At 36.7% G+C, this 23,321-nt stretch overlaps 2 protein-coding genes and 1 non-coding gene across 6 annotated transcripts in view; 2 read left to right on the forward strand and 1 right to left on the reverse strand.

Annotated features, from left to right (window-relative positions):
- LOC125682095 (multifunctional protein ADE2) overlaps positions 1 to 17,114 on the reverse strand; it is a 62,892-nt gene extending 45,778 nt beyond the window's left edge. Inside the window, exons 1-2 of the mRNA XM_048922508.2 lie at positions 16,976 to 17,114; positions 502 to 699 (exon numbers count right to left, since the gene is read on the reverse strand). Coding sequence (XP_048778465.1) covers positions 502 to 699; positions 16,976 to 16,988 — 211 coding nt within the window. The 5' untranslated portion in view covers positions 16,989 to 17,114. The remainder of the gene's footprint in view (positions 1 to 501; positions 700 to 16,975) is intronic.
- On the forward strand, positions 16,209 to 16,284 carry Trnay-aua (transfer RNA tyrosine (anticodon AUA)). Its single transcript is given in 2 exon segments — positions 16,209 to 16,245; positions 16,250 to 16,284. It is a non-coding gene; the product is annotated as a tRNA-Tyr (tRNA).
- Positions 17,041 to 23,321, forward strand: part of LOC125682090 (amidophosphoribosyltransferase-like) — a 119,201-nt gene continuing 112,920 nt past the window's right edge. The window contains exons 1-2 of one of the 4 annotated variants that reach the window (XM_048922491.2): positions 17,041 to 17,120; positions 17,211 to 17,247. The gene's annotated coding sequence lies outside the window, so the exon portion shown is untranslated. Of the gene's footprint in view, positions 17,248 to 23,321 lie in introns of all 4 variants that reach the window. The other 3 variants (XM_056154425.1, XM_048922492.2, XM_048922489.2) reach the window with 3 other exon arrangements.

Consider the following 23,321-nt stretch of genomic DNA (forward strand, 5'->3'; position numbering starts at 1 on the left):
AATAAATTTAGATGGCCTTTAAAATGTTCAATCAAATCCAGAACCAGTTTCGACTTTTAATTTATACATCATGCATAAGATTTAAAACCCCTGTGGGCTTTACTTTTGTTCTTCCATATGATCCTTTGATTGAAAATTAGCCCTGTGGTTCTGGAGAGGACATTGAAAATGTTAAGTTCATGGATGGATGGGTACTGGACAAAGCTAAAAAGTGTGGAAAACCAAGTGGGATAGACTGACTGACAGACAGAAGACCAGACAGATGAAGAAGAAACCTAGTCTCCTTCAGTTTCACCGGTGGAGGAGTAATAACCCTTCCAGGACCTCAGAGGTTATTCTCTAACAAATACTAACATTGGTATCATTTCGGTACTCTCACTCAACTTCAACTCCAATCTTTATGCTACCTCACAAAAACTGGACAACATGAAAAACTAGAACTGAGTTTGTAGCATAATTGGATACATGCATACAGTCTTAGATATGAATTCTTTACAGTACCTGCAGCATTTAGTAACTCAAAAATGGTGGTTGTAGTGTCTGTGGAAATTGCTGCCTTCCCTTTCATGTCATGTGACCTATCTCCATCTCCCGCCGTGATACGGTCTTTGGACTGCAGCAGCACCAGTTCCGGATCACCTGCCAACTGGTACACAACTTTTGTCTTGCCTTCAATTACCACTGGTCCCAGCTTAAAATCTAATAAAGTCAAATAGCAATTGAGTACCGGTCTAGAGGGACGACTCCAATTCATCTACATGTCATTCCAAAACACTTACGGTAGTACCTACTCGACTAGTTTGTGCAATCTGTAACTGCTACAGTTTTCAATTTCACATAATTTAACTTGCACAGTTGTGACACATGCTGGAAGTGTGCACCTGTCTTTGGGCAGATATTGATATTTAACTATACATGCCAACATTTAAAAATCTCCATGGGAGATTTTGTGTATGACGACCTTTTTCAAAGCTCTAAATTTGTGACATTTTGTCGTGAAAATAAATATTTGTCTTTTCAAAGAAAATATCAATCTAAGGCCACAGAAATTTAATTTTCCGTTTTACGGATCCGCTAACTCATCCCCCCTCCCCCCTGGATTTCAAAAAACAAAAACAAAAGGCCTACAGGCCTCATCGGTCACCTGAGTACTAATGTAAAAGTATCACTACTCCCACTGAAGGGCTATGAAATCTAGAAAAACAATTCCTGTTCTGAATATCTAAGCTAAATTCTAATGTTCAGCAACAGTATAAAACAAGATGTGTTCTTAAAACTTCATTGCCCTCAAAAGTGCATACACTGATGAAAGGCGTTAAATAATATAATAGGATTATTAACATTAAAAATAATAAAACATTAGATATGACTAATTTGAACCCATCCTAGAGTCAAAACCCTGGCTTATGAAAGTTTTGTTTATTAATTAAATGCTCGGCTGCCCGAAAAGTTAGCCTCTATCGGGATCCAGTCCGGCTGATGAAAGTTTCTCTCTGATCGTCTGTTCAATATTAACTCTGGAACAAAAAGATTCAAATGAAATATTGATCTCTAAAATTCTATACGCATTATGACCATGTCAAATAATTTACTTCCCCCGTAACCTACTCTACCTTGATATCTCCATAACTCTATCTGATTGGTCGTCCTATGACCACCCTGCGTATCATTACGGAAATACATTCGAACACGCTTCTTTTTTGTACATCCTTTTCTGCTATTCCTAAGTATGCTTTTAGATTTTATACAGTATTATACAGTATCAGCAAAATTACACATAAATACTATTTACTAAGTTTGGCCCCACCCTGGGGTCAGAACCCTTACCCAGGGGATCATCAGCTCTTTCTAAATATCCATTTAGTTTTAATTTTGTATCAATCACACTAAAGAAGATGTTATTTAAGTGTTTCACACATAAACACTATATAGTAAGTTTGGCCCTGCCCTGGGGTAAGAACCCCTACCCTGGGGATCATCAAATTTACAATTTTGGTAGAGGCCTTCCTGCTCTACATCTCGGAAAACTGATAATTCATGCTATTTTTTAAGTCCAAGGGTCATAACTTAATGAGTAAGAGGCCCAAGGGCCACATCGATCACCTGAGTCACCTTGGCTCATATATAAAGATTTTCCCTATATATTTCTATGCAAAACTTTGATTCCCCCTTGTGACCCCATCCTACCCCTGGGGGCCATGATTTGAACAAACTAAAATCTGAAATACGTCAGAGCTTTCATGTAAATATCAGCTTTTCTAGCTCAGTGGTTCTTGAGAAGATTTTTAAAGATTTTCCTTACATATTTGTATGTAAAACTTTGATCCCCTATTTTGGCCCCATCCTACCCAGGGCCGTCAATCTACCTGAATTGGGTCCGATATTCGGCCCCATTCCCAATCCAAGAAAGTGCCCTTTTTTCCCAATTTATAAGTCAAAAATTCCCAACTCGACCAACCCTCAAACTCGGGAAAAAAAAAACAAATAAAAAAAACAAAACAAACAAACCAAAACTCAAAATCGTGTTTATCTTTTCGGCGTATCGTGTTTATCTTCTCTGCGTTTTATTTGAAGCGTTTGAGCGGTCCTGATGATACAGCAAATTGTACTAGGAGAATTCGTTTATCAGAGCTAATATAAAACATTACGCTGAGTTTTGACTGAAAAATAGGTATTGGCCTGAATATGTTCTAAACCATTAATTTAATTTTTAAGAATTTAGGTGGAATTTTTTTTTATTGCGTTGTGTATTGTGTAATTCGCGAACTTAATAAAAACGATGTTTTGTTATTTTTTTTAATACGAATGTTGAATACGAACCGGAACGAGTTATTGAGAGAAATTTACATGAACGCATTGTTTTAAAGTTGAACAAAATGGCGGTCCAAACGAATGCAGAAAAGCAACGTTTATCAAAACATCCTTATGAATCCTACACCAGAAATAAAGAAAAGGGATAAGAACATGAAGAATTACGGACATTAAAGATAAGATGTAAATAAAACAAAGTATCATAGTCTTTTAAACAAAGAAACAGTAAACATATATTCACACACCCCTTCACGGAGTACCAACGGACGGTATACAATTTCCAAATGATATTTTTAATGGATTTCACTGGGAACGTTTATTACGTTGCCCCCGTTATTACGTTATTTTATCGTGACAAAATGGAAAACGTAATAACGGGGTTCCACTGTATTACATTATGTACATGCTACAGTGTGTTTTGTGTTCACGCAAGGAAAACGTGACCAGTACGAAATCGCGTATGAACTGATGAAAATAAAATGTCGCACAATGCGAAGTATTACAGGAAAAAAATTGATCAGAAATCAAAATCGAAATGCAAGCGCATCGATACGATGTTTCGACAGCAGTCTCTTAGCTCATCGTTGTGTCACTTATTTACTTGAGTTACTTATTGTCTTAATTAACATGATGTGAGGGAAAATTCTATGCATTCTGTAAGTTTCCCAATTTTGTTCAAAATGACGCTAATTTTCCCAATCTCAAGGGTCCCGGTCCCTGTACCAAAATATGCTGCGACAGCCCTGCTAACCCCGGGGACCATGATTTGAACAAACTTAAATCTGCACTATGTCAGGAAGCTTTCATGAAAATTTCAGCTTTTCTGGCCCAATGGTTCTTGAGAAGAAGATTTTTAAAGATTTTTCCTATATGTTTGTATGTAGAACTCTGATCCCCTATTGTGGCCACATCCAACCCCTGGGGGCCATGATTTGAACAAACTAGAATCTGCACTATGTCAAGAAGTTTTCATGTAAATTTCAGCTTTTCTGGCCCAGTGGTTCTTGAGAAGAAGATTTTTAAATGACCCCATCCTATTTTTGTGTTTATCTCCCCTCTGAAAGGGACATGGCCCTTCATTTGAACAAACTTGAAAGCGCTTCACCCAAGGATGCTTCGTGGCAAGTTTGGTTGATATTGGCCCAGCGGTTCTTGAGAAAAAGTCAAAAATGGAAGAGTTTACGACGCCGACAGACAATGGACAAAATTTGATCAGAAAAGCTCACTTGACCCTTTGGCTCCGTTGATTTAATAATATCTGAAAGCACAAAAAAAAAACCCAAGAGGTCCATGGGCCACATCGCTCATGAGTCACCTTGGCTCATATTTAAAGATTTTCCCTATATATTCGCATGTAAAAATTTGATCACTATTGTGACCCCAACCTACTACCGGGGGCCATGATTTTTTCAAAATTGAATCTGGACTATGTCAGGAAGCTTTCATGTGAATGTAAACTTTTCTGGCCCAGTGATTTTTCAGAGGATTCTCAATGATTTTTCCTATGTATTTGTATGTAAAAATTGATCCCCTATTGTCGCCTCATCTTACCCCCGGGGGCCATGATTTGAACAAACTTGAATCTGCATTATGTCAGGAAGCTTTCATGTAAATTTCAACTTTCCTGGCCCAGTAGTATTTGAGAAGATTTTTAAAGATTTTCCCTTTACGTCAAAATTTGATCCCCCCCCCCCCCTTGTGGCCCCATCCTACCCCCGGGGGCCATGACTTTAACAAACTTGAATCTGCATTATGTCAGGAAACTTTCATGTAAATTGCCACTTTCCTGGCCCAGTAGTTTTTGAGAAGAATATTTTCCCTAAATGAAAACTTTGTGCCCCCCCCCCCCCCCCCCCCCCCCAATCATTTTAACAAACTTAAATTTGAAATATGTCAGAAAGCTTTCATGTAAATATCAGCTTTTGTGGCTCAGTGGTTCTTGAGTAGAAGATTTTCCTTATATATTTGTATGTAAAACTTTGATCCCTTATTGTGGCCCCATCCAACCCCAGTCAGGGCCATGATTTGAACAAACTTGAATCTGCACTATGTCAGGAAGCTTTCACATAAATTTCAGCTTTTCTGGCCCAGTGGTTCTTGAGAAGATTTTTAAATGACCCCACCCTATTTTTGTTATTATCTCCCCTTTGAAAGGGCTCTTCATTTGAACAAACTTGAAAACCCTTACCCAAGGATGCTTTTGGCGAAGTTTGGTTGAAATTGGCCCAGTGGTTCAGGAGAAGAAGTCGAAAATGTAAAAAGTTTACAGATGGACAATAGGCAATCTGAAAAGCTCACTTCAATGAGCTTTCAGCTCAGGTGAGCTGAAAAGTCTGGAAAACTGATAATTCATGCTATTTTTCTAAGTCCAAGGGCCATAAGTAAGTGAACAAGCATTCTGAGAGTATTGCATGGCAATACAGTCCCCTACCAGTTGCAAAAATTACTGTACCACAACATTATTCAAAGTTCATTATGTAGGTTATGGTAAAAGGGGAAAATTAGGGAACCAGGAGAGGAAATCAACTACTATTCGAGTAGAGACTAGATCAGGAAAAAAAAGAAGAAGAGAAATCTATAATTAGGTTTAGGTCCTTAACCAAGTCAATAAACTGTTACATGTAGGTGATCATAAATAACTTAGCTATATTGTTGTATTACTATGCTAGAAGTTTTAATTAGTGTAGTACTCTTATCTACAGAGATAAAAAACTTGGATGTAAACTAACAATTAATGCTAATTTTCTGAGTCCAAGGGCCATAACTTAATGGAAAATCAACAGACCAAGACGAAATTGAAACTTGATCTGTAATTTGTTATGGCAAAGCAATGTACCAAATATCCAATAAATATCTGCAAGCACAACCAAAAAAAGTCTGGAAAACTGATAATTAATGCTATTTTTCTAAGTGCAAGGGCCATAAAGAGCAAAGTACATTAAGGCCCAAATTTCGCCACAAAATTAGGATAAATTTAAAATGTGGTTTCACTTGGTTTAATCATTATGATTATGCACTAGGGCATTGGCCCCGATGATACATGTGGAAATTAGTGACGTAATATGTTCTCACAGTGACGTCATTTTCCTTATCTCCGATTGACATGATTTACCGAAATCGTCGAAATTAGCCGTTTTTTATGCCTTTGAAAGCATTTTTAAGATAGAGCACATGCAACAACCACAAAGATGTTTTGTGTACAAATTAATCATGTTGAAAGTCAGTAATGAGCAAAATTTCGACTTGGTTGGTAAATGAGCAGACTATTAAATTTAACGTTTAACCATTTCCCGCGTTCATCTGTTATACAAATTTCAACGTTGATGGTGTTCATATTTACAAGTTTAATGAATAAATAATATGCATATGTACAGCATAATAAATTTTATAAGACTCTACGTAGTCTGCATTGAAGAAGATAGTGTGTGATCAGAGAAATGGAATCTTTGACACAGATATTTTCGATTCCAATTTTACTCGTTTTATGTTTGATATAGATACACAATGATATCAACGCAATTAATGTAACACATTTGTTTATAAAATAAAAAGTTTCATAATATCGAAAATGAAAGCGCGGTAGCTTAATCGGTACATTTATACCAGAGCATAATAGTGCGGGAGTTCGAATGCAAAATTCGGTTATATTTCCCCCGTAAAAATTGAATTAGTAGCAAGTCAAACATACAGGCTTTAGATATATACACTTGAAAATCAATTCATTACAATATATTGTTCATTATTTACATGCTGCAGTACCTGTAGTTTTATGACATGCATGTTTCCTATCAAAACAATTCCAACTTCACCGATCTGTCGTTTACATTATAAAGTTGTCGAACTCATTTAGGAGAGGTTACTCCATGATATATATGGTAATGAAATATTCGCATCTACCCTGCTATAAGAGTGAATGTTGGTAGTTGATAGATGAACGATGTAGTATCTAGATACATGTATCTAAATTATTACTCATTTGTAAGCTAAAAGATAAAGTATACGCTTGTATTGTGTGTTCCAAGAGGACAAAACCCGTAAAAAATAGATAAAAAACATTTCTTAAGAAAACATTTTTAGTAGAAACGAACGACTCTGACTGCATTTGCAATCAATGTCAACAGATCTACAACTCTAATCGTTTCATGCTTAATTTTTCGCAAGCATTCAGTACTACCATAAAGGGGGGGGGGGGGGGGGGGGGGGGGGGGGGGAGGGAGGTAAATCAAAATTCGCATGTAAAATTAATATGGAAAAACTACATTCTCAAAACAAAAGAATGTGTGGGCCAAATTCCCCTGTTGCTACTTCGCTGTAATAATTATTTGTTTATGGAATCGCCTTACATTTGTCGATAACTGACGCACGTGTTCTGTGACATAGTCTTATTTAAAAATACATTATAGCTAGTCATTGGTTACTATTTTCATCATTAAATCATGGAACTGGTGTTGAAGTATTAGAACACGATTTTCACACATAAGGAGAACTTTCTTTTCCTGCATTTACACTTTAACCATCCCACTCACCGTCAGTCGCTTAGCATTTAGTGGCATGTGCACAAAACACTGCTTAATGACTATATCCGAATCATGCGCGGATCTAGAGTGGAGGTCCGGACACCCCCTCCCCTCTGGAATTAAAGTTGCATGTAATTTGTGCGCAAAGTAATGAGGACTAAACCAAAGCACAATATTATCATTTGTATAAAACTGGAACGATTGTTTGATATCCTTTTCCCAATCTACATAATTACCGGTGATTAATGTAAACATTCTAACCAATCAGTATTCTTGGCTTTTTTCAATTTCAATTTCACTAGAAATGTGGAAATAATGTAAGTTCTCAACAAAGCACAGGAATTTGGATACAGCGCGGTAATAATATATTAATTTTAGCAAAGCATGATATTTTGTAGCATTAAAGTTTGAGCACTCGATATTTTCTTTGTTTAAACTTCAAATAGCCGACGTTATAGAAATAATGTAAAAGTATTGAACAATTGTTCAATGTGTTGTAATCGTACACTACCATTATTTGGAGACTTTAGTGAAATGAAGAATTCAAACATAACTCTCCGAAATGTCGCTGCATTTAGATAGATGAAGTACGTCAGTCGTGTGTCATTTGCTACAAAAGAAAATCGCATATTCCCAGATCCATGGAAATCGTGCAGCATGCAGAAAGTACCCTGAATAGGTGTCTGACAAAATCAAGTGACGAACTCCTTGTACACAACGATGGCTTCGAAAATCATGTGCCGGTCATGGTCACGGTCTGATGATATCGTGGCACTTTTGCACGATGAATATCTATTATGAATGTAAGATCGAATGAAACTTAATTGGCTGTTTTATAATAATTTAATTATTTACATATTGTTAAGTATAATATTTTCTACAATTTTACGTTCTGTAGTAATTTTCTTGAGACCGATTAGGTGAACAACGTGAACAAGCATACGATATGTCTCCGAGTAAAACATTACTTAACCGCCGAGTTTCACCTGAAAAAAAAAAACTATTTGGTAAACAATGCGCACCACTTTCTCACACCAAAAATCCTTGAAAAAAAGTGCAGATCATATTTGACAAAATACAGTACTATGCTACACATCGACATATTGTTCATGATATTCAAGCATAAATATGATGGTTTGATGAGAGAATCAGGAAAAAGAGGCTAGATTTGGTCATAAAATTTTCATTTATTTGTCTCAAATGAACAATTTGCATTTTGATTTTGAATTTTTTCCCCGGACCCCCACTCTCTTTAAGAGGGGACAAGCCCCTCCCGCACTCTTCCCCTCATCGCAACGTGACTCGGCCGTTTACTTTCAGCAGCCGGACTAGTCACAAATCAGCAGGACTAGTAAATTATAGATTCTAGTAGTCTTTATCACTAGTATAGTGAAAAAACTTAGTGTCAAAAACTGATTAGATCTTACACCTTTCATTATTTTGACAATTGCTGAAAAATATAAATATCTTTGACTGACGGCATTCTTGGCACACTGATTTTGACTGTGGATAACTCCGTTTACCTGATCAGGATATGGGGCTCATGGCGGGTGTGACCGGTCAACAGGGGATGCTTACTCCTCCTAGGCACCTGATCCCACCTCTGGTGTGTCCAGGGGTCCGTGTTTGCCCAACTATCTATTTTGTATTGCTTGTAGGAGTTATGAGATTGATCACTGTTCGTTATCTTCACCTTGCATATGCTGATGCACTGTCATAGTGATTGACTTTGGTACTGTTAATAGACAGTCTCTGCTTCATTCATCATTAGAAACTGACCGAAAAGGAATTGTTGAATGATTTATTAGACAGGGAAACCAAGGTTGTTTTCATATCTCCGACTAAATTGGCATGTATCAATGTATCAAAAGGTAGAAGGGGGGGGGGGGGGGGGGGGGGGTAAAAAATATACGATCCTCTCCCATGTGGACTTCGGACGTGGTTTGAGACAATGAATATGATTTATGATTCAAAACTTTTTTCCTCTGCGTAAATACTAATGCATTGAAAGATTTGTTATATAAAGATAATTGTCAGGAGCCTGAATATTTTTTTTTCAAATAAAGAGTATAATTAATAGATGCAAGTGTATATGCTAAAACATTGAATACAATACCGACAAAATTATTTTTTGTTAGGTTTTTCATGGTGTCAGTGTCAACTCTTGTGTAGAACTTATCACATTGTTTGTAAATCTTATCAAATCCTATAAGGTTCACATTCGGTCCCATTGTCATGTGTTGAATTTAAAAAAAACACTTTTCAAGTTCGATTTATAATATTTCTTTTCACATATATTCTAAATGAATTTCATGTTCTTTTTAATACATGTATAATCCAATGTAGCATTGGTTAGTGTGTGTTCCTTCGCTGAAAACATTTAGTGTGCTCGAAAAAAAAACCAAACGAACAAAGTGTACATATACACACAAGAATAACTTAAGGTAACCACGCGCTACGTACATATATGATATTCATTTAATTTAGATTAAAACAAGAGGTACTGTGAGCAATGCTCACTAAGAATACCCCCCGCTTACCCCAATCTCCCAAAGGGTGTTGGTAATAGGTATAAACTACCTCTTTTCTGAGTGTAAAAAACAAATGGCATGACAAACCGAACCATATTGCTACTTCGATGTCCAGTGCACGTGACCTTTGACCTTTTGACCCCAAAATCGATAGGGAACATCTTCATCCCATGGGTAGTCCATATGTATGATATGGTGACTGTACGTGGAAAGGATAATGCTTTAGAGCCCGGAAACCATATTGCTACTTCGATGTCCAGTGTGCTTGACCTTTGACCTTTTGACCCCAAAATCGATAGGGAACATCTTCATCCCATGGGTAGTCCATATGTATGATATGGTGACTGTAGGTGGAAGGGATAACGCTTTAGAGCCCGGAAACCATAATGCTACTTCGATGTCCAGTGCGAGTGACCTTTGACCTTTTGACCCCAAAATCGATAGGGAACATCTTCATCCCATGGGTAGTCCATATGTATGATATGGTGACGGTAGGTGGAAAGGATAATGCTTTAGAGCCCGGAAACCATTGCGTCTACAGACGGACGGACAGACGGACAACCCGATTCCAGTATACCCCCCCCCCCACAACTTGTTGCGGGGGGTATAACAATGCAAATTGGAACGCAAATGTAAATACAATGTTAAAATTGAATGAATATATATGGGTTGCTCTACAATTCTTAGATACAATTACACCAATCTGATTAAAATACAGATCTCTCAAATAGCGCACAGCGCTGTGCGCTATTTGAGAGATCTGTATTTTAATCAGATTGCAATTACACTAATCGTCCTTCAATTCACAGCATCCACCGCATCGAATCATCTACAATTGATGAAAACTTTCGGAAAAAATCAATTAAAACTTTTCAAATAAAAATCATAGTGCACATTTGTTTAATAAAACTTTGAGCATATGGTGACATAAATTGGATTATTTTCATATTGAGTTCATGACATAGCTTTCTTGTTCATGACGTCGCATAAAGTAACGTCAAAATGGCATAATGTTATCGTAAACTATACTGTATTGACATAATTATGTATTATACATAAGTAAAGCTTTTTACGAAGATATCATAACCATTTTATGGAAGTATACACCATATGAAAGAATGTTGAGGAATATCATTTAATTTGGAAGCGGGGCCAAATTTGGCCCCAAACGTACCTTGTCCTTAATGAAAAATTAACGGACCAAGACAAAATTCAAACTTAATCTGTAACTTGTTATGGCAAAGCAAAGTACCAAATATCAAATAAATATCTGCAAGCAAAACCAAAAAAAGTCTGGAAAACTGATAATTAATGCTATTTTTCTAAGTCCATGGCCATAACTTAATGAAAAATCAACGGACTGAGACGAAATTCAACCTTGATCTGTAACTTGCTATGACAAAGCAATGTACCAAATATCAAATGAATATCTGCAAGTACAACCAAAAAAAAGTCTGGAAAATCAATAATTCACACTATTTTTCTAAGTCCAAGGACCGTAACTAAGTAAACAAGATGTACTGTGTGCAATGCTCACTAAGAATACCCCCCCCCCCCCCCCCCCCCCCGCTTACCCCAATCTCCCAAAGGGTGTTGTTAATAGGTATAAATTACCTCTTTCCTGAGTGTAAAAATATGGTATGCTTTTGTAGAAGAAAATGGAAGATATAGTCCGAACACAAATCCATGGCATAAACCTATAATTTTGACCTTGAGATCAAAGGTCAAGGTCATAAAGGGGTCATGAATGTACATGACACATAGTCTCATGGTGATACACCCATGTCTTATGGTATGACTTATGTCAAAACCCTATAATCAATTTTGACCTTGAGGTTAAAGTTCAAGGTCATATAGAGGTCATGAAGGTACTTGACACATCATCTCATGGTGATATACTCATGTGTCAAATATGGCATGCCTATGTCAAAGAACAAAGAAGTCATGGCCCTGACACGAATCCATTGTAAAACGTTTAATTTTGACCTTGAGGTCAAGGTCATATGGAGGTCATGAAGGTACATGACATATCGTCTCATGGTGATACACTCATGTGTCAAATATGGTATGCCTATGTCAAAGAACAAAGAAGTTATGGCCCGGACATGAATCCATTGTAAAGACCTTTAATTTTGACCTTGAGGTCAAGGTCATATGGAGGTTATGAAGGTACATGACACATCGTCTCATGGTAATCCACCTGTGTGCCAAATATGGTATGCCTATGTCAAAGAACAAAGAAGTTATGGCCTGGACACGAATCTGGAGACAGACAGATGGACGGACGGACAGACAGACAGACAGAGTGATTCCTATATACCCCCCAGAACTTCATTCGGGGGGTGGGGGTGGGGGTGGGGTGTGTGTATAAAAATGAACGGACCGGGACCAAATTCGAACTTGACCTGTAACTTTTTATGGCAAAGCAATGTACCAAATATAAAATAAATATCTGCAAGAACAGAGAAAAAAAGTGCGAAAAACTGGACTGCGGACAGACAGACGGATGGAGCGCAAACCTAAAGTCCCCTTCGACTTCGACTAAGGGGACTAAAAATCAATGGACCGAGACGAAATTCCAACTTGATCTGTAACCTGTTATAGCAAAGCAACGTACCAAATATAAAATAAATATCTGCAAGAACGGGGAAAAAGTGCGGAAAACTGGACAGACAGATGGACGGAGCGCAAACCTTCAGTCGCATTCGACTTTGTTGGTAGGGGACTAATAACTTACCATTTTGGGTATACTTTTAACCAGTCCCAGGGTTCTAACTTTGACTGGATACCTTAGGGGCCAAGTGGGCCCCTGAATAAGAAATCATTTTAGCCCACATGATATTTTAGTAGCCCACACATATGAAATTGAATATGTTTTTTTTACAAGAAAAAAGAAACATCAGGTCACATTGCAATTTATTTAAAAAATTAAAATATCAATATTCAAAATCTGTTTCCATTTCCATAATTCATTCAAACACCTCTCTCTCTCTTTCTCTAATTCCACTCACATTTCGTCAACCAGTCGCAAAAATATCAGAGTTCATGGACTTAATGATCTTTGCGGCGTCTGACTTAAACACACGCTTCTTCAAACTTTTTATGCTATTTCAAAATTTCTCAGCTTTACAATGCTGTCAAGTTTTTAACTCGGACAAGTTGTCATAACGATTGGATCTTTCGTGTCATGTTTTGTACACACAGCACATGTTCATGTCATCCCCTTTTCACCCTCATCAAGCCATATTCTCCCCTTCTTTCCACTTTGGTAAAAATAGATGCTTTCTTTTCGTTTGAAGTAACTCTTGCGTTGTTCAATTTAATCTGGTTTACGTTCTGGAAGGTCTGATACCCCAGGAATGCCTCGCCAATTGGTAAAACCTCAACCGGAAATTGAACTTTGATTATATTAGGACTCGGATCGATCGGAAAGAAAAATGTTGATCGGACATTTACAGTCGCCAAGTGGGTGACGAGAATGGAAATTTGGGGTGCCCACAAGCAAAGTATAGTTGCCAATGCGAGTGGATGAGTGGTATTTTGGAACCCCAAGTCCGCAGAAAATTTTTCCAGTCCACAGTTTTCCAGAATAATTAAACATATATACTTTGTTAATATTATTAAAACTAGAACTGTCCTAATGTGACTAATACCCCCCGCGGGGCATATAAGATGATGGGAAATATTTAATGCAAGCACATTGGATATTTTCACATTATCTACAGGGCAATCAATGTGAATGCAGAAGTGTATATTCTACAGTACAGCAGTACATGAAATATTAAAAATATGCTTAATATAAACAATGAATACTATTTGGCACATTTTAGGCTATATGATTGCAAATCCCTGGTCAACTCTTCTAGTCTTTAGTTTATATTCACTTTGTTAAAGATCATTACGTTATGCCAACTTTACTTTGTCATTGATTTTGTCAGTAAATAAATAACATTAGCTCAAGTATTGGTATTATTGTAATCTTTTCCACTGGTATAACAACTCTCTAAGTAGCTGCAATAAAGGCAGTTTACTATGAATCCCATTGCCAGGGATAGTTGAGATTATAAATACTATCTGACAAATAAGTATTCAACACACGAGCCACTTTGTTTTACCGAGAAGTCACAAGATTGCAGATACAGTATGTGGATGCCAAACCCGAAAATGTCCGTAACTTCCATAACTGTTAAAATATTTCAATGAAAATACAAGATGCACAACTACATTATATATATAAGATGAGAATAAAGTTTGAATCAAATCTGTTCAACGGTATTAGAATTAAACTCTGAACAAAGTGTGCAACCCCCAAAATGAAAAGAAAATGTGCGTAACTTCTATAACTGTTAAAATATTTCAATGAAAATAGGAGATGCACAACTACATAATATATAGAAGATGTGCATAAAGTTTGAATGAAATATGTCCAGCGGTATTAGAAATAAACTTTGGACAAATTGCGTCTACGGACAAAGTGATTCCAGTATACCCCCCAAACTTCGTTTGCGGGGGGTATAATAAAACAAGAGATGCTGGTAAAACACATATGCCCCCCATGGTGCAAAATTGAAAAGGTTATAGACACTCATCATTTAATTGATAGTAGTATCATCAATTCAAAATATTGAACAGACAATATCTTCCTATGTCAAGAGTGCATTGACCATGTGACCTCACAAATCAATAGGGGTCATCTTCTCCTGAAGATGTACCAGTGTACCAAGTTTGATGTCTGTCAAGCAAAGGGTTCTCAAGATATTGAGCGGAGAGTATATTCCAATGTCCAGTTTGACCCTTGACCATGTAACCTCAAAATCAATTGGGGTCATCTTCTCCTGAAGACTTGAAGTGTACCAAGTTTGGTGTCAATCAAGCAAATAATTCTTAAAATATAGGAGAACATATTACTTTGTCCAGTTCAACCATTGACCATGTGACCTCAAAATCAAGAGGGGTCATCTTCTCCTGAAGATGTACCAGTGTACCAAGTTTGATGTCTGTCAAGCAAAGGGTTCTCAAGATATTGAGCGGAGAGTATATTCCAATGTCCAGTTTGACCCTTGACCATGTAACCTCAAAATCAATTGGGGTCATCTTCTCCTGAAGACTTGAAGTGTACCAAGTTTGGTGTCAATCCAGCAAATAATTCTTAAAATATAGGACAACATATTCCTTTGTCCAGTTCAACCATTGACCATGTGACCTCAAAATCAAGAGGGGTCATCTTCTCCTGAAGATGTTCCTGAAGATGTACCAGTGTACCAAGTTTGATGTCTTTCAAGCAAAGGGTTCTCATACCAAGTTTGATGTCTTTCAAGCAAAGGGTTCTCTAGACATTGAGCTGACAGTATATTCCAATGTCCAGTTTTACACTTGACCATGTGACCTCAAAATCAATACGGATCATCTTCTCCTGAAGATGTAGCAGTGTACCAAGTTTGATGTCTGTCAAGCAAAGGGTTCTCAAGATATTGAGCGGACAGTATATTGATATGTCCAGTTTGACCCTTGACCATGTAACCTCAAAATCAATTGGGGTCATCTTCTCCTGAAGATATACCAGTGTACCAAGTTTGATGTCTGTCAAGCAAAGGGTTCGCTAGATATTGAGCTGACAGTATATTCCTATGTCCAGTTTGAGCCTTGACCTTTGACCATGTAACCTCAAAATCATTAGATGTCATCTTCTCCTGAAGATATACCAGTGTACTAAGTTTGATGTCTGTCAAGCAAAGGGTTCTCAAGACATTGAGCTGACAGTATATTCCTATGTCCAGTTTCACCCTTGACCATGTGACCTCAAAATCAATAGGGGTCATCTTCTCCTGAAGATGTAGTCCAGTGTACCAAGTGTGATGTTTGTCAAGCAAAGGGTTCTCTAGACATTGAGCTGACAGTACATTGACCCTTGACCATGTGACCTGAAAATCAATAGGGGTCATCTACTTTTTAGAATGTACCAGTGTACCAAGTTTGATGTCTGTCAAGCAAAGGGTTCTCAAGATATTGAGCTGACATGTCTAGAGTAGATTGACCCTTCACCTGAAAAACAATAGGAGTCCTCCTCTACTCATAACCAACTGTAGCGATCAGCCAGGTTCGATCGCCGGTGGCCAGTTAGCTCAGTTGGTAGAGCACCTGACTAGAGAATTCAGGGGGCCCGGGTTCGAATCTCGGTCTGGTCCGTTGCATTTTCTCCCTTCCTGTTACATTTGGTGCCGTAGACCAGCCCCTGGAACTGACAGGTGAAAATGCCTGCCAGGGGATAAAGATCCTGGGTTGATGTCTTCAGGTGTGAAGACATTTAAGGAGGGAGGAATGTAGCGGTCAGCCGGGTTTGATTGCCGGTGGCCAGTTAGCTCAGTTGGTAGAGCACCTGACTATAGAGAATTCAGGGGGCCCGGGTTCGAATCCCAGTCTGGTCCGTTGCATTTTCTCCCTTCCTGTTACACAACCAACACATGAAATATCATTATGATCAAGTGAATGGTTCTCAAGATATTGAGCGGACAACATGTGGTCTACCAACCGACAGGTGCAAAGCAATATGCCCCTCTTCTTTAAAAAAAAAAAAAATCCCCCTTCGGACCTCAACACCCCCTCCCCCCCCCCCCCCTACACACAGTAAAAGTTTAGATCCTCCACTGCTACACGAGGAAAAGTTCTGCTACAATGTATTTCATGGGGTCATGAATTTCATCATATTTTGGTAAAGGCTGGACCGTCTCTAGAGGAATATTGTACACCATTCAAATTCCCGTCCTTTCTGTGTCTGTTGAATACTGCATGGCGTTAACATACAAGTAATCACAGGAGTCGGCAATTTTATCAATAAAATATAAATATATGAGAAATGGGCATGAATACTACCACTGAAGCTCAGTGGTATATTTCTATTTTATTGATAAAATTGCCGACTCCTGTGATGTAATAAAATCAGGACTTGCCAGGTTGTTGACACTGAATGAACTTTTTAAATCGCTTCACTGGTTCATATATTAATTGGCACTGACTGTGACATATCAATTTAAACCTTTCCTGCAAGTGGTAAGTTTTCGTATAGGCCCTAGACCTATTTCAAAACTTTTTTTTTCATGAAAAGATGAAATAACATACCTTCTCCTAACATTTCGGATCCAGTTCAAAACACCACGTGTGTATCGTTCCGCGGGGTTTCTTCTGTTCCGCGGAATTTCTTCTGTACGTGAACACGTGTTTACCGATGAGCTGGGTCTAGTGATCAGGGAGTTGCGTGTTTCAGGTGGGGTGGTTGTTTGTTTTTTTATTACAGCGCAGTAAGAATATTTTCTTTTCTTTTCGATTTTTCAGGATACGGTTGGCTTAATTTCAGGACACCGTGAAAGAAGCAGTTTGCTGAAATCGCCGAGGTAAGATTAGACTTTGGAAGGTTTTTAATATGCCAATTTTGCTTTGTATTTTCACTTCATGTAGATATGATACAGTGGCGGATCAAGGATTTCCGAAAGGGGGGGGATCCAGGAATTGCGATTACGGGGGACGCCACTTTATGAAGCTGGGGATTTTACAGATTTTATAGGGCTTAAAATATGTCTCCTATTTAGTCATTTGTACTATTTTCTATCATTAATTTTAATAAGGTGAAATTAATAAAATGACGCAAATTTTAAGGGTTTTTGGAAAAACAATAAGTTCTCCCAATAAAGTAATTCAAGAAATATCAAAAGATTTTGTCATTTATTTCTCTGAGAGTGGAAGAAATTATTGCTTCTTTTATCGTTTAGAACATTTTTCTAAACAAGTTACCATGATTTACCATAAATTTGCGAATTTTAAGGGGAGGGGTGTGTGCCCCACAACCTTAACTCTACCATTGCAAACCCTGGAAAAAATGTCCCCGCAGCTGTTGTGTATGGAAGCATTGAAGATGTCCATTTGTCTTTTTGGAAGTGATCGGACATTCTTCGAAAAATTTACATGTACCAAGGGAAATATTCTGTAAACTAAAATTGATTAGAGGAGAGATTTTTTTTTTGTAATTAAGTAATTTATATCCAATTTTGGGCCCAGAGGGCATGCAAAGAATACAAAGTTCATATGTACATGAACTTAAATCATAAAAGAGTGATTATCCAAAAGATAGATGAAAAATAAAATTTACAAGTTCATGATAAATCAACTTTTCTTAGTAATGAAAAGCTATATATGTAATTGACAAATTTTTCAATAATATTGTTACATTTGTTGCTCATAAGCCAGATAAATTTTTGTCTATTACACAGGTTTATAAAATTCTTGCACAAAATGTTCATGGACTCTATGAATGGTTTTCTTAAGTGTTGGTATGGATTTCTAGTCAACTCGTACCCTGACCGACTCGTACCCAGGTCAACTCGTACCCCATAGGTCAACTCGTACCCAAAAGGCAAAAGTCATCTCGTACTTTAGAATCTGCCCATAATGCAATATATCTGCGCATATAAGTGACATATCGCTTAGGTACGAGTTGTCATCAATTGAAGAGGAGGAGTCAACTCGTAACCAGATTCTTGGGTACGAGTTGACTTTTACCTTTTGAGTACGAGTTGACCTATTAGGTACGAGTTGACCTGGGTACGAGTCGGTCAGGGTACGAGTTGACTTGACTCCTTGGTATGCTATGCATTCGAATACAAAATGGAATTGATCTTCTACACAGTCAGACTTGCAGACAGTACATATTCTCTCATTTACATGTGTTTGTGTGTAACGTCCAGTTTCAATAGCCAAAGAATGAGAACTGATTCTGAAATTTCTGAGAGATGTTTTGTAAACTTGTTTATTAATAGAAGACAGTTTACCAGATTATGAGTCCAAATGCTGGTAAATCATTTTTTTTCTTCATGAAATTAGACAATAAGGAATTCTGAGAAAGTAAATAATAGCAGGCTTTCAATCAGGCCCTTTTTTCTACAACAGCCCTTATTTTCCTTATTTGAGCTCTAGAATCCTATAAAAGCCCTAATTTTTTGTTGAAATTCCTACATTTTCAAATTTTGAAAGTTTTAATAAATTTGAAATAAAGTAAGTGTTGGAATTTATTAAATTTAGTCTTAGTATACTTTCAGAAAATGAATATGTTGATTAAATGTACATCTCAGAAGACATCTTGATGGTTATCAGTTATATTCAGCATTGATTGTGAGCCATGGGAGTCCACCTGAATTATATCATGGTTTGTGCTGAATGCTGAATATGGCTGTTGATGACCACTGGTATGATCTTCTGAATGGGTAATTAGAGTAAACTCAGGTGACCTATTGCAATTGGTTTTTGTCTGTCGTCGTGCGTTAACAATAGTAAGCATTCACATCATTACTCGGTAGGCGGCGCGACGGTTCTAGAGGTGGTTAGAAGTGCGCTTGAATTCAAGCGTCTGTATATGGAAGCGTAAGTTCACAAGTCATGGATGAAACTTCTTCGCGTTATTCATGTTGGAAAGTCCCTCAGATAAAAGCAGAGCTGATAAAAAGAGGTGCAGTGACAACTGGTCGAAAATAGGATCTTATAGACAGGTAAATAGTTCCTCTAATAAACCAGTCGTTTACGATACGAAGTTAACAACCTTGAACTTCATCACCAGCTGATCACATAGCCATAGGTTTACCGAGTTGTGCATACGTCCCGCAAGGACGAAGTTGGATGTTCTTGGTTGTTGTTAATAAGTATAGTTGCCTGCTTCTAATGTAATCCCCTGAGCCAATTTTCCCTCAGTAGTTAATGAATGTTTAGAAATAACAGAAGTAGAGCTCTTTCATGATTTTTTCAAAACGTTTAGATCTATGATGAGGTATTATGAACAAAATTTATTTGTGATGCTATATTTTTGATTCGAAAGTTTTCGCTAAAAATAAACTTTGTGCTTTTGTTATTTCTGTACAACAGATTAATATGATGGAATTATTCTGTAATTATGAAATCATACTGTGAATATTCCAAGATCAGTGCTTTTAATTTCATCAAAACTGAACGAAAAATGAGTTCAGGAGAATTGTTTTTACTAGATAAATGTATTGAGTATACAAATTATAGATCAAATTTTCTATGGATACTTACTTGTAAGGCCAAAATAAAAAAAAATATGTTTGTTTCAGGTCGCCTGACTGACCCTAAATATACCCACTGACCCTATTAATTTTTTTCAATTTTTTCAATTTTCCGATTTAAAATGGATGTACAAACTATTACTCAAAATCATTTTCTTAAGAGCTAACAGTGTCGACGACAACAATGGCGGCAAATCTTTTAGAAGCTGCTTTGTTGTCATGTAAGTAATTATAAAGAACTATCCGGTGGAAGAATAGGACTTCCACAAGAATACACATGTACAAAGTCACTCAAACTCGAGTGCAAGGGTAGTCTTTAGCCTAAGAAACATTGTATGGAGTATTTACTATGCAATGCTTTTTGTCAAATATATTGTGTATGTGGTTGAATATTGTGTTTTGGGTAGAAGTAGCTGACACATTGATTACAAACAAATGAGTCACAATGTTCTGACATGAATAAATACATGTAGGAAAGTGTGCACAACTATTGTGCATATTCTGTACCACCTTTAAAAATTGGTATGGTTTCTGCTCTGTTTATGATGTCTGACAACTTTGATATATGCTAAGACATTTATTGTAAATGTATATATATCAAAATTCAATCACATATAATGTGTATTTGGTCAATGAATTAAACATTGTGCTCTGAACCCATTTTCATCTATTAAACACATTATATAACAACTGTAACTATCAAATTTTCATTGAAGGCACATATTTATTTATTTTTTTAAAAATAATTTTAGAAAAAATAAAAACCTACATACCGACCCTTTTTTAAAATCAGAGGCAACCTGAAACAAACATATTATTTTTTTGCCTAACCAAGTACTGAATGTCTAATTATAACATTTTGTGATACTATGCTCTATTGACATGTATTATTTTAAATTTATTAAGAAACTTGTTTGGTCTGAACAAGTTGTACACGTGATTATCAGATACTATTTTATTGGTAGATTGGAGGCTTATGATAGAAATAATAATTTCAAGGAGGATCCAATTTTACTACCAGAGCCCCTTGATGTTGGATGGCCAGTGGCTGGCTTTAAACAGATCCTTCAAGAGCACAAGTGCATTATCCCCAAAATTACAAGGGAACAGATCGAAGCATATTTTTTATATCGATTAGCAGGTATACAATTTATAAGTTATATAGGAATGCTATTAAAAACTGAAGAATTTATTAAATCTGAAAGATCTACATATAATACAATAGAGGCCCTATTGTGTTTTGCACAAGCTTAGTATTGTAAATGTTTGTGATGAAAATGTTCCGAGAATCATAGGTAAATTCTGTCAAAAGGATCAAATTTAGAAAACAGCAAAATTGTCACATATTTTATTCATATTAAAAAATCCTTTTATATCCTTTGTATGAAAGCATGTAAAAAATATTGTATCATATTAATTATTTAGATTTTTTTTAATTAGATGACAGACAATGTACTGGAGATCTGAAAGCATTGGTAAAGGGCCAAGACATGTTCAACTCTAACATAGTTTTGGCATGTTCTGTTTGCATTGAGGATGATATTTACCTCACAGGAATAGTGGGCGCCTCAATGAAACAAAAAGTAAGTCAGACAGTAGCATTCTCTGGTATGCACATGTATAAAAAAATTCATGGCCTAATTTTGCTTGTAGAGGGAAATGAATATCATAGACATTATTTTACACAACTAACATCCTTCTGTATATAATAAACTTGCTTCACCATTTAGGCTAAATTAAAACCCAGCCCAATCTCATCAGCATTTATTTTACAGCATTAGACAGACATAAACCTGCAGCAAATTTACAATAGACAATACTAGTATGACTTTTTAAAGAGACTGGTTCACAATTTTCACTAGTAACATACATTTGTGTGGGTTTTGTAAAAGATGATTTTCATATCTACTTGATAGGTTACCTACAACTATAAAGTCAGGATCTCAAGAGAGAGTGGTGACCCTCTGAACACACATTGTGAATGTCCAGCAGGGAGAGGGCCCCATGGCACCTGCAAACACCTGGCGGCTGTTTGCATCATGCTCGAGAGATTTGCAGAAAATGGGACATTGAGAATTGCAAAATCCTGCACAGAAAATCTTATGTCTTTCGATAGACCAAAGAGTATATATAGTGGTATGTAAATGCGAAGCACTTTTATGTTAAGTTTGTGAGTAAATTGTCCGGAGTTTACACATCGATAAATTCTTCAAAAAGAATACATGTTTGATTCTTATAATTCCAATTCATTCACTTTATTAACAATTGCAAAAATTTGAATAGTTTCCCCGCACTGTTATTTGTTTTCAGGCGTGTATGAATACATCGCATTTTCGGATTTATTGATGTATCAACTCTTGTTCAGCTTTATTTTTGTCCAATCAAAACAATTGTAATAAATAATATTGGAATTATACCCTTTTAACGTTTAATTATCTTACCCTGACAATTTATTGAATACAATATATTTCTGTCATTAAAATATGTAAATCTGTGATATTAAATATCTAATATTTTACATTATGGAATTAAAAGTATATTGACCAAGGTGCCTTTTTAGCTCATCTAAGCTGAAAGCTCAGGTGAGATGTTCTGATTGCCAGTTGTCCGTCTGTCTGTAAACTTTTTACATTTTCCTCTTCTCCAGAACCACTGAGCCAATTTCAACCAAACTTGGTAAAAAGTATCCTTGGGTGAAGGGCTTTCGATTTTGTTCAAATGAAGGGCCATACCCCCTTCAAAAGGGAGATAATCACAAAAATGCAGAATTAGGGTGGGGTCATTTAAAATTTTCTTGTCAAGAACCACTGCGCCAGAAGAGCTGAAATTTACCATGAAAGCTTCCTGACATAGTGCAGATCTCAAGTTTTTTTTTTTTAAATCATGGCCCCAGGAGTAGGATGGGGCCACAATAAGAAATCAAAGTTTTACATGCAAATATATAGTGAAAATCTTTAAATATGGACCAAGGTGACTCAGGTCAGGGATGTGGCTCATGAGCCTCTTGTTTAAGGAAACCATGGGTTTTTTACAGTCAGTTTGTTGTCCCTAGCATTTGTCTGTCAAATTGCAATATAGACCTATTACATTAGTAAGCAACCTATTCTTTTATAAACATGTTTGCAGACATGGGCAAACATAGGTTCATCATGCCGCCCATCTCCATTCAGTATTGAATAAAATATTGTTTGATTTATAAACATGTTTGAATATACATGTAACAGGTTCTCCAGTAAAAGCAGAGGATCTTCCTTCCAAAAAGAGGCCATATGAAGAGTTTTTTGAGGATCCTAGGCCACTCAAACACAGAAACAATCCATCTTACAACTCAATGCTGCAAAACATTATTACTAACTACTGCAGCCAGACATCCAAAGATATCTCTATGCGGTATCTGT

Source organism: Ostrea edulis, chromosome 2, assembly GCF_947568905.1.
Source record: "Ostrea edulis chromosome 2, xbOstEdul1.1, whole genome shotgun sequence".
Classification (NCBI taxonomy): domain Eukaryota; kingdom Metazoa; phylum Mollusca; class Bivalvia; order Ostreida; family Ostreidae; genus Ostrea; species Ostrea edulis.